Consider the following 16,932-nt stretch of genomic DNA (forward strand, 5'->3'; position numbering starts at 1 on the left):
AGTTTAGAAATGAAAGCACTTTATGTATCTAGTCCCCCCACATATTCACTTCATATGAAACATGAAGCCAAATTTAGTCTATATACAGTGCCTTGCAAAAGTATTCATCCCCCTTGGCGTTTTTTTCCTATTTTGTTGCATTACAACCTGTAATTTAAATTGATTTTTATTTGGATTTCATGTAATGGACAAAATAGTCCAAATTGGTGAAATGAAAAAAAATTAAAACATTTTCAAAAAATTAGAAAGAATAAATAACGGAAAAGTGGTGCGTGCATATGTATTCAGCCCCTTTGCTATGAAGCCCCTAAATAAGATCTGGTGCAACCAATTTCCTTCAGAAGTCACATAATTAGTTAAAGTCCACCTCTGTGTCACATGATCTGTCACATGATCTCAGTATATATACACCTGTTCTGAAAGGCCCCAGAGTCTGCAACACCATTAAGCAAGGGGCACCACCAAGCAAGCGGCACCATGAAGACCAAGGAGCTCTCCAAACAGGTCAGGGACAAAGTTGTGGAGAAGTACAGATCAGGGTTGGGTTATAAAAAAATATCAAACTTTGAACATCACACGGCGCACCATTTAGCTCCATTATTAAAAATGGAAAGAATATGGCACCACAACGAACCTGCCAAGAGAGGGCCGCCCACCAAAGAGAGAGGCAACAAGAGACCAAAGATAACCCTGAAGGAGCTGCAAAGCTCCACAGCGGAGATTGGAGTCTGTCCATAGGACCACTTTAAACCGTACACTCCACAGAGCTGTGCTTTACGGAAGAGTGGCCAGAAAAAAGCCATTGCTTAAAGAAAAAAATAAGCAAACATGTTTGGTGTTAGCCAAAAGGCACGTGGGAGACTCCCCAAACATATGGAAGAAGGTACTCTGGTCAGATGAGACTAAAATTGAGCTTTTTGGCCATCAAGGAAAACGCTATGTCTGGCGCAAACCGCTCATCACCCCGAGAACACCATCCCCACAGTGAAGCATGGTGGTGGCAGCATTATGCTGTGGGGATGTTTTTCATCGGCAGGGACTGGGAAACTGGTCAGAATTTGAAGGAAAAATGCCAAGGGGGGTGAATACTTTCACAAGCCACTGTAGGGCTAACTCACCCCATGCCCCACCAGTGTGTATCATCCCACCGTGTCATCAGTAAAGAAGGCCTCAGGTTCTTGCTGTAATGGCTGTCTTCATGACTAGATTGATGTTGTCATTTAGCAGATGCTTTAATGTGGCCATACAACAATCAAACCAACAATTCTGTTTTTTAAGAAACATGCTTCAAACGATAGACTGGGTTCGTACGGTCATGAAAATCCTGTAAAACTAAAGGAATTTTAAAAGTGTTTTCCAGGCCTTTAAAATATTTGGAAAATTATCAAATCCAAAAAGGTTTGGAATATTCATGGTAATGTTTTTAATAATTTCTATTAATGTAAGTTATTTAGGCATGGTTTGTGGCCCCGTGTAGCTCAGTTGGTAGAGCATGGTGCTTGCAACGCCAGGGTTGTGGGTTCGATTCCCACGGGGGGCCAGTATGAAAAAATAAATAATGTATGCACTCACTAACTGTAAGTCGCTCTGGATAAGCGCCTCTGCTAAATGACTAAAATGTAAAATGTTTTTAAATATTTTATAAAAAATATAAAAAATCAACATATCAATCAGGATCGGAATGACACTTTAGGGCGTTTTGTTTGCTCGCATCACCTGCATGTGATTGGGCCGTAACTAAAGGGGAGACACACAGTAGGACATTGCAGCAGCAGGTAGGCCAGTAAAATATGATAGAGAACAGACTAATAACTAGGTAGCCAAACTAGTACCCTCTAGTTTACTGTTTAGCTATTATTAGCATGTGTTCATGTCCCAAAACACTTTCCATGACATTTGCGAATAAGGCCATTCAAAGTTGATTAACTTTTTTGAACGATTCATATGATTCTTTTTGACAAAACTAACAATTCACTCTGCCATTATTAGTTGGGATTCGGTTCAATCGCAGTGAATTTAGTCATGTGAATTAAAATAATTTTAGAATCACAAACTGTACTTTTAAGAAAATATTTGTAGTCTTTGTTTATGTGGCTTCAACTTGTTTTGTACAGTTGATTTGGGCATCCAATGTATGGGACATTGCAACTCAATAGATGCTAGTCAGCCTGCAAAGTAAACACTTCTAAGGTAGCTAAGATAGGCTAAATATGACTAAACTCACAACATTTCCTAAAGAAGGTATGTGGGCTTGCTTCAGCTGAATAACAATATTTGTAGCCTACCATAGCCAATTAATCTTTGATATATTGAATGAGCGAATTATTTCAAAAGGCAAAAAACGTATTTGGTTGTAATGTTGCAATGTTATACATCAAGGGTGGTCAACCATCCTCCAGGAGAGCTAATGAGTGTGCAGACTTTTTTATTCTAGTCCCCCTCTAACAAACCACATTTTAGAAATGAGCATCTCAACTGGAACCTGATGAACTGGCTCTGTGTTTGAGCAGGGCTTGATCAAAAGCCTGCACACACAGTAGCTCTCCAGACTTAGGGTTGACCATGTGTTTTATACAGTTGCCTAACAGGTATTCTACTTTGTGGGGGGTTTAGTTCCTTGCACAACGACAGAAGATGGTACATGGGATCAGAGAGCAGCCTCCCAGTATCACATTACGCATACTTTTTTATACATGCATGGAGATGCCGCCAATTGTTGGTCATGGAAATGTGGGTAAATGTCATGGAGAGTAATGGAAAATTCATGAAATTCCATCTGTCAAAATGTATATGAACCCTATATAGAGCTATGGGAAAGACGTGGTCTACTGGAGTATGAAAATGTATGCACTCACTAACTGTAAGTCGCTCTGGATAAGAGAGTCTGCTAAATGATTAAAATGTAAATGTGTTGCGACTGTTTTGTGTTGTCCTCTAGGCCTTTTGGGCAGTGTTACGAGTTCCTCACGTTGCACACGGTGAAGAAGTACTTCCTGCCTATCATCGAGATGGTACCTCAGTTTCTGGAGAACCTGACCGATGAGGAGCTGAAGAAGGAGGCCAAGAATGAAGCCAAAAATGACGCCCTCTCCATGATCATCAAGTCCCTGAAGAACCTGGCCTCCAGGGTGCCTGGGCAGGAGGAAACTGTGAAGAGCTTAGAGATTTTTAGGTTAAAAATGATTCTTAGGTGAGTTTGCTTCAAATCTTAAAGGTTTTGTTTTAAAACACCTGTCTTTGTAACTGTTGGCTGAATGCTAATCTGAGATGTGCACAAATCATGTATTAATGTCAATAAGGGTTTTGTAGACTTTTAGGAATTGCCCATATGTGAAGTATTTGTTGATAGTAATCTGTGGTGGTTGTTTTCATCCGCAGGTTATTGCAAATTTCCTCTTTTAACGGCAAAATGAATGCACTAAACGAAGTAAACAAGGTAATCTCAACTGTGTCCTATTACACACATCGACATGGCAACCCTGAGGAGGAGGAGTGGCTTACCGCAGAACGCATGGCGGTGAGTTAACCACCAATCAATCAAATGTATTTGTATAACGCTATCACAAGCGCTTTTGTCACAAAGTGCGTAATATAGAGAGTATACCTTAGTGTGGTTTCTGGTGGCATAGTCGGCAGAACTGTTGGTGTTTGAGTGGAGATTGAAAGATGTCTCTGTCTCTCAGGAGTGGATCCAGCAGAACCACATCCTGTCCATCGTGCTGAGGGACAGTCTGCACCAGCCTCAGTACGTAGAAAAACTAGAGAAGATACTTCGCTTCGTCATCAAAGAGAAATCCCTTACCATGCAGGACCTGGATAACATCTGGGCTGCACAGGTACTGTGTATGTGTGTACGTGTTTGTGTGCGTGTGTTTGAAGAGCGAACCATTGATTATCAAACAGATCGTGCATGGTTCAGGTGAAAGGGGTATGACCTATAACTAGGGCGATGCTTTTTGGTGTACTTGTTGCCAGTATTTCCAGCATTATCCACTAGTGTTGCTGCAGGTGAAAAATCCTAGGAAATATTGTGTAATTGACACAAGCCGTTTCCAATCAATCAATCAATGTCTGGTTGTGCGTGTGTGTTTGGTGGTGTGATACAGAAGATGTCCTAGTATTTTTTTACCTGCAGCAACACTAGTGGATAATGCTGGAAATAACGGTAAAAGCACAGTGCCTCAAAAAGGGCAACAAAAAGCATGGCCCTACCCATAACGGCTCTAAAAGCAGAATGGGAAATCCCGATGTCGTACCTGGGGCATTTCCAGGTCATTGGGTTTGATCTGCTCAAAACGCCCTTTCCTAAGCATGGCTCAGTCCATTTTAATTATGTTTATGTGCTCCTGCATCTTCTCTATCGGAAATTCAAGACTGGAAACCGATGGTAATCCAGCAGTGTGATTGTTTGCATGTTTGTTGACACGTTGTTCCACCCGCAGGCTGGTAAACATGAGGCCATTGTGAAGAACGTCCACGACCTCCTGGCCAAGCTGGCCTGGGACTTCTCTCCTGAGCAGCTCGACCACCTCTTTGACTGCTTCAAGGTGAGAGACCTCTCTCCGCAAACACGCACACACACGCAAGCACACACACACAGCTCTCCTAACCCCCGTGGTGGTGTGTTTTGCGGCCTGCAGGCGAGTTGGACGAACGCCAGTAAGAAGCAGCGTGAGAAGCTGCTGGAGCTGATCCGTCGTCTGGCGGAGGACGACAAGGATGGAGTGATGGCCCACAAGGTAATCATGGGTTTAGCAGGGCTCGACATTCAGGTAAATTTGCCAGTGGCACACAGGGTCAGTGCCAAATGAAAGCTACTGGTCCAAATGAAAGAAAATTCTGACCAGGTCAAGATCTTGACAGGAAAGCGAATGATGCGAGCACAATTTCAATAGCAGGTGATTTTGTCTTCCATTGGGGCTGAGCAAGTAACCTATACTGGGTTCATACAGACATTGGTAAGTCAAATGCAAGGACTTTCAAGGACTTTTTTCAAGCACCTAATTGTAATTTTCAAGGACCTACATTTTATACACTGCTCAAAAAAATAAAGGGAACACTTAAACAATACAATGTAACTCCAAGTCAATCACACTTCTGTGAAATCAAACTGTCCACTTAGGAAGCAACACTGATTGACAATACATTTCAAATGGAATAGACAACAGGTGGAAATTATAGGCAATTAGCAAGACACCCCCAATAAAGGACTGGTTTTGCAGGTGGTGACCACAGACCACTTCTCAGTTCCTATGCTTCCTGGCTGATGTTTTGGTCACTTTTGAATGCTGGCGGTGCTTTCACTCTAGTGGTAGCATGAGACGGAGTGAACAACCCACACAAGATTGGCAAATTCGCCACTGGCGCCCTGTGCTCTTCACAGATGAAAGCAGGTTCACACTGAGCACATGTGACAGACGTGACAGAGTCTGGAGACGCCGTGGAGAACGTTCTGCTGCCTGCAACATCCTCCAGCATGACCGGTTTGGCGGTGGGTCAGTCATGGTGTGGGGTGGCATTTCTTTGGGGGGCCGCACAGCCCTCCATGTGCTCGCCAGAGGTAACCTGACTGCCATTAGGTACCGAGATGAGATCCTCAGACCCCTTGTGAGACCATATGCTGGTGCGGTTGGCCCTGGGTTCCTCCTAATGCAAGACAATGCTAGACCTCATGTGGCTGGAGTGTGTCAGCAGTTCCTGCAAGAGGAAGGCATTGATGCTATGGACTGGCCCGCCCGTTCCCCAGACCTGAATCCAATTGAGCACATCTGGGACATCATGTCTCGCTCCATCCACCAACGCCACGTTGCACCACAGACTGTCCAGGAGTTGGCGGATGTTTTAGTCCAGGTCTGGGAGGAGATCCCTCAGGAGACCATCCGCCACCTCATCAGGAGCATGCCCAGGCGTTGTAGGGAGGTCATACAGGCACGTGGAGGCCACACACACTACTGAGCCTCATTTTGACTTGTTTTAAGGACATTACATCAAAGTTGGATCAGCCTGTAGTGTGGTTTTCCACTTTAATTTTGAGGGTGACTCCAAATCCAGACCTCCATGGGTTGATACATTTGATTTCCATTGATAATTTTTGTGTGATTTTGTTGTCAGCACATTCAACTATGTAAAGAAAAAAGTATTTAATAAGATTATTTCATTCATTCAGATCTAGGATGTGTTATTTTAGTGTTCCCTTTATTTTTTTGAGCAGTGTATTTAATTGTTGTAATAGCCTATAGAAATATAACTTCACCAAAAAATGTATGAAAAAAAGTATACATTAGGGTTCCCTTTGTAATGACTGTTTCTATGGAAACGAAGTTGAAGCCAACATTCAATGTTGTTTTGCGCATAATAACCGTACATGGTTTTACCACAACAAAAGCAACCGACTAGCGCAGCACCTATCAATTGAAATGGCGGGAAACAAACAAAAGTGGCTACATCGCTCATAAAAACTGATCAGAAATGACATCACGAATAGGCCTAATTATATTGGAGCCGTTGAACTTCTAAATCGGCTACCGGAACGTCAAGGACTTTTCAAGGACCAAATAGCCTAGATGAAATGTCTGAATTCAAGATAGGGTATTCCATGATGACTGAATTGCACATTTCAAATGTTTCAGGACTTTTTAAATACCTGGTTTGCATACCCTTTCTGGCCTTAGCATTTACAGGTAGATATCATAACTTGCAACATCTTTCCTACCCCTACTGCTGTCGGTCTTCGGTGAGCTGCTCCACGAAACAACCAGCTGTTTGACAGCTGCGTGCTCTCTCTGCCCAACAGATTATCTCAAACTAGGCTATGTGTGCGGCGCGTGCGTGATAAACAAAAATATAAACGCAACATGCAACAATTTCTACGATTTTTGTGAGTTACAGTTCATATTAGGTAATCAGTAAATTGAAATAAATTCAACTATGGATTTCAAATGACTGGGCAGGGGTGCAGCCACTGGGGAGCCAGGCCCAGCAAATCAGAATGCGTTTTTTCCTCACATTTACATTTACATTTAAGTCATTTAGCAGACGCTCTTATCCAGAACGACTTACAAATTGGACACAAGGGCTTTATTACAGACAGAAATACTCCTCAGACGGTCCTGCAGTTTAAGAAGCCGAATGTGGAGGTCCTGGGCTGGCGTGGTTACATTTGGTCTTCGGTTGTGAGGCCGGTTTGACGTACTGCCAAATTCTCAAACTTTTTGTGCATATGGAACATTTCTGGGATATTTTTTTTCAGCTCATGAAACATGGGACCAACACTTTACATGTTGTGCTTATTTTTGTTCAGTGTACATAACGAACTAACAGCTTCGGGAATTCCTATGTTTTTTAAAAAACCGTTATATATCCTAGATTAAAAATAGCATTATTACAATATTATCTTCACTGGACCAAGCGGGCCACTGACTGGGATGATAGACTGGCCCGAGGGGTTTCCAAATGTCGAGCCCTGGTTAAAGATATGTATTTTTCCAGCTCTTGTGCCCTGTTTGGATATGAGTACTGAAGGCTACTCTCCTCCTCTCACCACAAGGTGCTGAACCTGTTGTGGAACCTGGCTCACAGCGACGACGTGCCTGTAGACATCATGGACCAGGCCCTCAGTGCTCACATCAAGATATTGGACTACAGTTGCTCTCAGGTAATACTAGGTACCGGTCAAGAGCCAGGCGACTGCTTTCCCACACAGCTCAAGGTACTGAGAACCAATCAATGAAGATGTATTTTAAGGGGTCTGTTGGAGTGTTTGCAAGGATCGGCTTATGGCTGTGTGTGTGTGTGTTTTCCTTGAATACTGATGTTTATGTTTGTGTTCATTTCAGGATAGAGACACTCAGAAGATCCAGTGGATCGATCGCTTCATAGAAGAATTGCGCACCAATGACAAATGGGTGATTCCTGCACTAAAGCAGATCCGAGAGATCTGTAGCCTGTTCGGAGAGGCTCCTCAGAATCTTAGGTAAGGAGATGGTCAGAATTCAACTACGGGCTTGGAGGAGGGACATAGTTCATCAACTGTTGAACATGCTAGTGATTGACAAAGATATGGAAACAGAATTAGTACGAATTGAGTATTATTCAGGACATAACGTAACAGATAGAAATGCACAGTGTAGAGCAGACATGTTTTTTGTCATGTAGAAAAGGGAATTGTCAGCTCTATACTATACATTTCTATCTGCAACATTTTAAATATTGAAATATTTCACCCCATTTAAAAAATAAAAAAGTTTTTTGTTGTGCTCAGAATGCTGTGCTTGGCTATACATTTGCTCTACGCCTTTAAAGCATGGCCTTGATTTTTCACATAGCTGACACCTGATGTCTCTGGCATTTTAATAACATTTCCAGAGAGGCTGAGGCATGCCAACTATTTAGTAAACAGGGATTTTCTGTCAACAGTCTGTCATTGACCTTGCCATCTAGTTTGACCAGTTTTCACTAATGCTTAGACAGGGAGCATTCTTAAAGACTAAAACTGAGCGAATGTGTCTTGCTTCTTAAACGCTGAGCTCAAAGTAGCATAGAGATTGTTGAATAAGTTGCTGCTTTTAATAACAACGTGCAGTTGTACTGACTGAAGTAGTACAAGTAAATGCAGCAAATATGTAGCACACCACATGCCTGTTGTTTTTCAGAAAGAAAATTCCTATTAACATACAAACGAACTTAGCGGGGTAAGTTGACAGCTAATTTGGGGGATATTATGGCAATTTTTTTATAAATGGTAAATAATGTCTAATTTACTCTCTCTCAGATGGTGCAACAGATCTGTAATGTTTATTTTCATTCATTAATCTGCTTTAGCAAACCTCTCTCAGGGTAAATCTCAAATGACACCCTATTCCTTATAAACTACTGCACTACCTTTGACCAGAGCCACAAATGACCCCAAATAGTGCACTACTTTTCACCAGAGCCACACAGGGCTCTTGTCAAGTAGTGCATTATTTGGGGAATTGGGTGCAAATGTAGTGCAATACATAGGGAATAGGGTGTCACGCTCAAATGCATCTCTTTCTGCACCAGCTCTTCTTAGCTCCAATCACTGACTGTTTGCAGGGCGACATTTTGGGGACATTTCTGAGGGTGCTGCATACTCACATTTCCGAAACACAACATCCTAGTAATTTTAAGACTGAAATTCCTCAACATTCCTCTTGCTACAGACACACACACACACACAGATCATGGGTTACTGGTTAGAACACTGGATATACCAATATTGCTTTCTTTACTACAGATGCAGAGAAGCAACCACATTCCACTAATTCTACACATAAATCATTGTAATCATTTCATTAGTAGGGGTGGGAGTAAAAGTTGATGTTGTCTACTTGTCATGGACATGGGGGCTAAGGCTCTGAACTTTTCTGTCTCTCTTTTCCACCATCTCTCTCCCTCGCTCTCTCTCCCTTCAACTATCTTTCTCTCTTTCTCTCTCCATATCTCTCTCTGCTATACAGTCAGACCCAGAGGAGTCCTCATGTGTTCTATCGTCATGACCTGATCAACCAGCTCCAACACAACCATGCTCTGGTCACGCTGGTGGCTGAGAACCTCTCTGCCTACATGGAGACCATGAGGCAGTTCTCTAAAGGTACGGCCCACCTGACACAGTAGATTAGATTTTCTCATTAATCACGATTGCCTCATTCTTGACTTTCAGACTTCTTCAGAAATACTACACTGAGTGTACAAAACATTAGGAGCACCTTCCTAATATTGAGTTGCACCCCCTTTTGCCCTCAGAACAGCCTCAATTCGTCGGGTCTTGGACTCTACAAGGTGTTGAAAGTATTCCACAGGGATGCTGGCCCATATTTACTCCAATGCTTCCCACAGTTGTCAAGTAGGCTGGATGTCCTTTTTGTGGTGGACCATTTTTGATACACACAGGAAATTGTTCAGCGTGAAAAACATGGCAGCGCTGCAGTTCTTGACACACTCAAACCGGTGCGCCTGGCACTTACTACCATATCCTGTTCAAAGGCACTTAAATAGTTTGTCTTGCCCATTCACCCTCTGAATGGCACACATACACAATCCATGTCTCAATTGCCTCAAGGCTTGAAAATAATGATTTAACCTATCTCCTCCTCTTCATCTACACCAGTGGTCACCTCCCTTTTCTGAGTAAAGATCACTTTCGCAGTCAAAAAGCAAGCCGAGATCTACCGCTCAGTTTTTTTAAAACATGACTTAAAAAATGTAACATTAACCCATTAAAAACAGTTCTGTAGGAATGATGTTTGAGGTAAAATCACGACGTCCGTGATGTTCAGGTCGAAAAGTCGGGGCTCTAGAAATATGCCAGAGTTTCCAACAATTCCGAGTTGGATGACTGTTCAAAACGATTTTCCCCAGTCGGATCTATATTTTCTTTTTTTCAGTTGTATTGAACACACTGAAGTCGGAGATGTCAGAGTTATCAGATGTTTTGAACACTGCATTAGTCTTAGCGAAGGGAAGGAGAGAGCAGCAGAGGGTCATCCTCTCGCGGTCCCTGCTGTCTCCTGCCGTTCCTCCGGTGAGACTGACCAGAGAGAGAGGACAGTCTTCCACCTGATGGCGAAACTCGAGTCACATCTGACTCGAGCACAAATTAATGTTGTTCCTATGACCAGTGAAGGTGAAATATTCCTTTATTAAAATGGACATGATGAGCTGCTAATAATAATACAAATGCAGGGCTACTCATTCATTGCAGCGTGAGTGGGAATAGGGAGAAGAGGTTTTATGTTTTGTAATAGTGTTGAATAAAAACAGTGACAGTGCTGAATATATATATATTTTTACATGAACTCATAAAAACAGCAACTCTGCTGTTTTCTTTGACAGTCTCTCTCTGGTCATGGTTTTAAATGTTATGAAATTTCACGTAGGCTAGTATGAAACTTGTAAGCACAGTGATTTGAGCAATCCAATTGGCCAGCGCAGTAGGCGCACTCAATTTAGCCATAGATCTGCCGGTTAGGCGGAGTTTGTCTTTTCAGACAAATGAAATGGTTCAAAATGGGAACACTTTGCCAACCTGGTGCGCAGGGCTTCTGAATCAAGTACACCTACCGCCAACAGTGCAAATCAAATAAATAAAAGGAGGGCAAGCCTTTATCATTGGCTTTTCTACAGAAATGTTTGGTGATCGACTAGGAATGCCTTGAAGATCGACCAGTCGATTAACAAGTGGCCATGGCTTTTCACCTGGTCAGTCTGTCATGGAAATGTTTTGTACACTCAGTGTGTTTCTCTGTTCTCTACCCTCTGTATCTAACCCTGGGGCAATTGGCATGTTAGTTTTCCATTTGAAAAACCTCAGTATCTGCGTGACATTTAAAGGTGCACGTTGAGCCTTCATGTAGATGGTCCTCTGTGTTGTGTAGCCGAGCAGGCAGACTTTGACCCCCAGACGGTGAGGGCAGGGAGTCGCTACAGCCACGTACAGGAAGTCCAGGAGAGACTCAACTTCCTGAGGTATGACATCACATCTGCAGGGTTGTTGTATTCATTAGGCTCCAAACTGAAGAAAACACACTGAAACAGTCAGGAGTCATTGTCTGGACTTGTCCAATAAGAAGCACTAATTGTTGTTTTCCTTTGCAAAACTCTTTAAAACGTTTTCCTTTGCGTGACCTAATGAATACAACCCAGCTCTCCATCTTCATGAATCCAATGAATGGAATTGAACCATGAACTGAGCCACTGTAGTCTGATCTTCATGGTTAATGTATGTGTCTATGTTGTCCCCAGGTTCCTGCTGAAGGATGGCCAGTTGTGGCTCTGTGCTCCTCAGGCCAAACAGATCTGGAAGTGCCTGGCCGAAAATGCTGTCTTCCTTTGTGACAGAGAGGCCTGCTTCAAATGGTACGCTGCCATCATCAATATTATCACCTCGAAAGGGTGAATATGGCTTCAACATGTTTCTATTGACGTTATTTCCTTTGTCTCATTCATAGAGAACAAGTCAAATATTCTACATTTTCTTAACTTGAATGTTCTCAACAACAAAAGAACACCAACTCAACTCTGTTGTTCATCCCCAGGTACTCCAAGCTGATGGGAGATGAGCCCGACCTGGACCCAGACATCAACAAGGACTTCTTTGAGAACAACGTCCTCCAGCTGGACCCATCTCTGCTCACGGAGAACGGCATGAAGTGCTTTGAGAGGTTCTTCAAGGCTGTCAACTGCCGGGAGGGCAAGCTGGTGGCCAAACGCAGGGCCTACATGATGGACGACCTGGAGCTCATAGGACTGGACTACCTCTGGAGGGTGAGTTATAAACCTTACTTATCAATATAACAGACAGCTGTTGCTACTCGTAAGTAGGGCTGGGAATTGCCAGGGAAGTCAAGATACGATACTTAGGTGTTGATACGATATGTATTGCGATTCTCACAATTATTTATATACATATACAGTGCATTCGGAAAGTATTCACTCTTTCCCTTTTTCCACATTTTGCTACGTTACAGCCTTATTCTAAAATTGATTAAATTATTATTTTCCCTCATCAATTTACACACAATACCCCATAATGACAAAGCAAAAAACAGGTTTATAGAAATTTTAGCAAATAAATAAATGTATTTACACAAGTATTCACACCTTTTGCTATGAGACTCGAAATTGAGCTCTGGTGTGTCCTGTTTCCATTGATCGTCCTTGAGATGTTTCTACAACTTAATTGGAGTACACCTGTGGTAAATTCAATTGGTTCGACATGATTTGGAAAGGCACACACCTGTCTATATAAGGTCCCACAGTTGCCATGAGGTCAAAGGAATTGTCTGTAGAGCTCCAAGACAGGATTGTGACGAGGCACAAATCTGGGTAAGGCTACCAAAATGTTTTTGCTGGTCCCCAAGAACGCAGTGGCCTCCATCATTCTTAAATGGAAGAAGTTTGGAACCACCAAGACTCTTCCTAGAGCTTGCCGCCCGGCCTTGGTCAGGGAGGTGACCAAGAACCCGATGGTCACTCTGACAGAGCTCTGGAGTTCCTCTGTGGAAATGGAAGAACTTTCAGAAGGACAACCATCTCTGCAGCACTCCACCAATCAGGCCTTTATGGTAGAGTGGCCAGATGGAAGCCACTCCTCAGTAAAAGGCACATGACAGTCCGCTTGGAGTTTGCCAAAAGGCACCTAAAGACTCTCAGACCATGAGAAACAAGATTATCTGGTCTGATGAAACCAAGATTGAACTCTTTGGCCTGAATGCCAAGCGTCACGTCTGGAGGAAACCTGGCACCATCCCAACGGTGAAGCATGGTGGTGGCAGCATCATGCTGTGGGCATGTTTTTCAGTGGCAGGGACTGGGAGACTAGTCAGGATCGAGGCAAAAATGAACGGAGCAAAGTACCGAGAGATCCTTGATGAAAACCTGCTCCAGAGTGCTCAGGACCTCAGACTGGGGCGAAGGTTCACCTTCCAACAGGACAACGACCCTAAGTGGCTTCGGGACAAGTCTCTGAATGTCCTTGAGTGGCCCGGACTTGAACCCGATCTAACATCTCTGGAGAGACCTGAAAATAGCTGTGCAGCAACGCTCCCCATCCAACCTGACAGAACTTGAGAGGATCTGCAGAGAGGAATGGGAGAAACTCCCCCAAATACAGGTGTGTCAAGCTTGTAGCGTCATACCCAAGAAGACTTGAGGCTGTAATTGCTGCCAAAGGTGCTTCAACAAAGTACTGAGTAAAGGGTCTGAATACTTAAGTAAATGTGATAGTTCCGTTTTTTTGTTTTTATAAATTTGGAAACATTTCTAAAAACCTGTGTTTGCTTTGTCATTATGGGGTATTGTGTGTAGATTGATGAAGATTTTTTTATTTTTTAGAATAAGGCTGTAACGTAACAATGTGAAAAAGGTAAAGGGGTCTGAATACTTTCCAAATGCGCAGTTTATATAGTGATTCAATTCCAAACATATTGCTCACAATATGTATGCTGCAGAAGGACGAGAGAGAGAGCCATGAGAACTAGTTTTCATCAGTCATGTAAATAAGTGTTGAAAAAAATTGGCTCACCATTTAAAAATACTGACATTTTGACGCAGGTACAGGCGACTAGTGCAAAAAATATATTGTTTTCTGTCTCACCAAGCCCAAATTCAAAATGCACAACTTCAAAGACCATCTCCTCGAATGCTGCTATTTGAGATTATGCTCATTAGTCATTTCCATGTGTATATAAACCTCTGGCTTCTGTGGGGTTGTTTCAGGAGCTGCTTTGAACTGATTGATTTAGACTATGGATGGGGGCGCGAGAGAGAGCGAGGGCGGTGGATGACCCAGTTAGCATCAGCGGCCTATCAGTTTGTTTTAGTGATATACATGGCCTGTAATCCCTCAATGGGAGAATCTGTTGCATTTCCTGTGTTGGCTTCAAGTGTTATTCTAACATTGTTATTCACACTCTGGGCATATTAGATGATTCACTTAATTTGTTTTAGATGTGGGATTTCTAAACCTTGTTCTCACTTGCTATGAATAGCTGATTCAGGAGTTGTGTTATTGTATATTTTGGTATTAGGCCTGTTTACACAGTAGGGGCCTAGGCTACATTTGAGGTCATGATTTCCTCATATGCGATGTTTGGTTGTGAATAATTTATTTTATTGCATCCTAAGTAAAGCTCATTCACTGATGTTATTGATTTGGCTGGTAAGCATTGCGTGGTACACACACACACACACGGGTTAATGTACTGCTGTTAGTGTGTGAGGGCAGCTCAGGGCCAGTGGTTGTGATTGGTGATGTTTCTGTGTGCTGCTGCTGAGTGCTTATTAATGACCCTCTAGTCTGGATGATGAGTCATACCACTCACACTCTCTCTTCAGTGTTGTCTCCAGGGCTGTTTGATGGTGAGGGCCGTAGGCGTCCATTGATTCCGTCTGTTATTTCCTCCTGCCAGGTCGTAATTCAAGGGAGCGATGACATCGCCAGTCGAGCTATAGACCTGCTGAAAGAGATCTACACCAACCTCGGACCAAAACTACAAGTCAATCAGGTAACCTGGGTGCCCTTCGTCCCGGTAACAATAACAGCTCAATCTGCTATTAGGTCATCCTAAATCATCTAGCCATTTTGAGACAGCCACCTAAATATAAACACTGTAAAAGTTATTGTATTGCCAATCAATGATAGTTGATACAAACCTGAACGGGACAGTCTGTGTGATACCTCGGTACAGTAACAATGTTTTCCAATCCATTCCTCTGGAATCACTATTGCACATTATCTGAGGGATGGATTGGAACACTGCAGTTCCAGACAAACCGTATGTCAACCATTAGACATGTATCCCCTTCTACTGAACTCACTCCCCCTCCTGTCCCCCATGCAGGTAGAGATCCACGAGGATTTCATCCAGTCGTGTTTCGACCGTCTGAAGGCGTCGTACGATACGCTGTGTGTCCTGGACGGGGACAAGGACAGCATCAACTGGGCCCGGCAGGAGGCCATCCGCATGGTCCGTGTGCTCACCGTGCTCAAGGAGTACATCAACGAGTGTGACAGCGACTACCATGAGGAAAGGACCATACTGCCCATGTCCAGGTAAGGGAGCACAGAAGCACTGAGTTTAAGCTTGTTGTGCTGACCTTTTTCTTCCCACAAACCACTTCACCCTCACCTGTCTTCTCTCTCTCGCGCCCTCTTATCTCTCCCTCTCAGGGCGTTCCGGGGGAAGCACATCACGTTGACTGTGCGTTTCCCTAACCAGGGCCGTCAGGTGGACGACCTGGACATCTGGTCTCACACCAACGACACCATCGGCTCGGTGCGCCGCGGCATCCTCACACGCATCAAGGCCAACGCCACGCACACCAAGATAGAGCTCTTCATTGGCGGGGATGTCGTCGACCCGGCCGACGACAGAAAGCTGATTGGCCAGCTCAACCTCAAAGATAAAACGGTAAGCGTAATGAGCAGTGTTTTGACGAGCCTCATGTCACAGGTGCCTTCTTTACAGCTTGTTTGTATAGGTCATTTTCTTCTTTGATTATTTATAGGAAATGGTTTGTCTGATGTCTTATATTCTCCCCTATGGTGTCTGTGTGTCTGTAGTTGATCACAGCCAAGCTGACCCAGGTGAGTGCCAATATGCCGTCCAGCCCAGACAGCTCCTCGGACTCTTCCACCGGCTCACCTGGTAACCACGGCAACCACTTCAGCGACGGGCCCAACCCAGAGGTGGAGAGCTGTCTCCCTGGAGTGGTGAGCGACACACACACACACACACACACAAACTTCCTCGGAGTGGCGCTTCACCTCTCACCTCATCAGGAAGGGTGCCTAACTCTCTCGGTCCTTGCCTAGAAAACAATTCAAAATGTATGACTGCAGATGAGTAAATGGAACAATGTTAACCCCTTGTCTGTTCGCTCTTCTCTCTGTCTCCAGATCATGTCTCTCCACCTGCGCTACATCTCTTTCCTGTGGCAGGTAGCGGACCTGGGCTGTAGCCTTAATATGCCTCTGCTACGAGATGGAGCCAGGGTACTCATGAAGCTCATGCCTCCAGGTACTCTCACACACACACACTTTATAGGGGCAATCTGTAATTGCTACATACATTTTTAGACCTTAAAATGAATGGTATACCATTCATTGTTGAAGAATATAACTATAAATGCCTCATGTGAATAGTTCAACTGTCATACTCTATCGGAACCCAAAATATAAGGTTGTAATTGTAAAATAAATCCTGTATAGCATCAAAACATGGTTAAAACAAAAAAAGACGTGGGATGTGTAAATGGCCTGTTGATTGTGTTTGTGTAGATAACAGTACCGTGGAGATCCTGCGTGCCGTGTGTCTGGACCATGCCAAGCTGGGAGAGAACAGCCTCAGTCCCACACTGGACTCACGCTTCTTTGGCCCCTCGCCATCACAAGTCCTCTATCTCATAGAG

General features: G+C 43.6%; 1 protein-coding gene across 9 annotated transcripts in view; it reads left to right on the forward strand.

Moving 5' to 3' along the window:
- Positions 1-16,932, forward strand: part of LOC121554540 (probable ubiquitin carboxyl-terminal hydrolase FAF-X) — a 113,012-nt gene that overhangs the window by 56,876 nt on the left and 39,204 nt on the right. For 4 of the 9 annotated variants that reach the window (XM_041868162.2, XM_041868153.2, XM_041868159.2 and 1 more), the window contains exons 8-25: positions 2,939-3,190; positions 3,379-3,517; positions 3,684-3,836; positions 4,443-4,547; positions 4,641-4,739; positions 7,547-7,654; positions 7,836-7,972; positions 8,652-8,690; positions 9,480-9,613; positions 11,397-11,487; positions 11,764-11,913; positions 12,057-12,285; positions 14,931-15,026; positions 15,363-15,574; positions 15,692-15,932; positions 16,085-16,234; positions 16,421-16,541; positions 16,802-16,932. In XM_041868162.2, coding sequence (XP_041724096.2) covers positions 2,939-3,190; positions 3,379-3,517; positions 3,684-3,836; positions 4,443-4,547; positions 4,641-4,739; positions 7,547-7,654; positions 7,836-7,972; positions 8,652-8,690; positions 9,480-9,613; positions 11,397-11,487; positions 11,764-11,913; positions 12,057-12,285; positions 14,931-15,026; positions 15,363-15,574; positions 15,692-15,932; positions 16,085-16,234; positions 16,421-16,541; positions 16,802-16,932 — 2,587 coding nt within the window. The remainder of the gene's footprint in view (positions 1-2,938; positions 3,191-3,378; positions 3,518-3,683; positions 3,837-4,442; positions 4,548-4,640; positions 4,740-7,546; positions 7,655-7,835; positions 7,973-8,651; positions 8,691-9,479; positions 9,614-11,396; positions 11,488-11,763; positions 11,914-12,056; positions 12,286-14,930; positions 15,027-15,362; positions 15,575-15,691; positions 15,933-16,084; positions 16,235-16,420; positions 16,542-16,801) is intronic. The other 5 variants (XM_041868187.2, XM_041868193.2, XM_041868208.2 and 2 more) reach the window with 3 other exon arrangements.

The sequence above is a fragment of the Coregonus clupeaformis genome, chromosome 4 (assembly GCF_020615455.1).
Source record: "Coregonus clupeaformis isolate EN_2021a chromosome 4, ASM2061545v1, whole genome shotgun sequence".
Classification (NCBI taxonomy): Eukaryota; Metazoa; Chordata; class Actinopteri; order Salmoniformes; family Salmonidae; genus Coregonus; species Coregonus clupeaformis.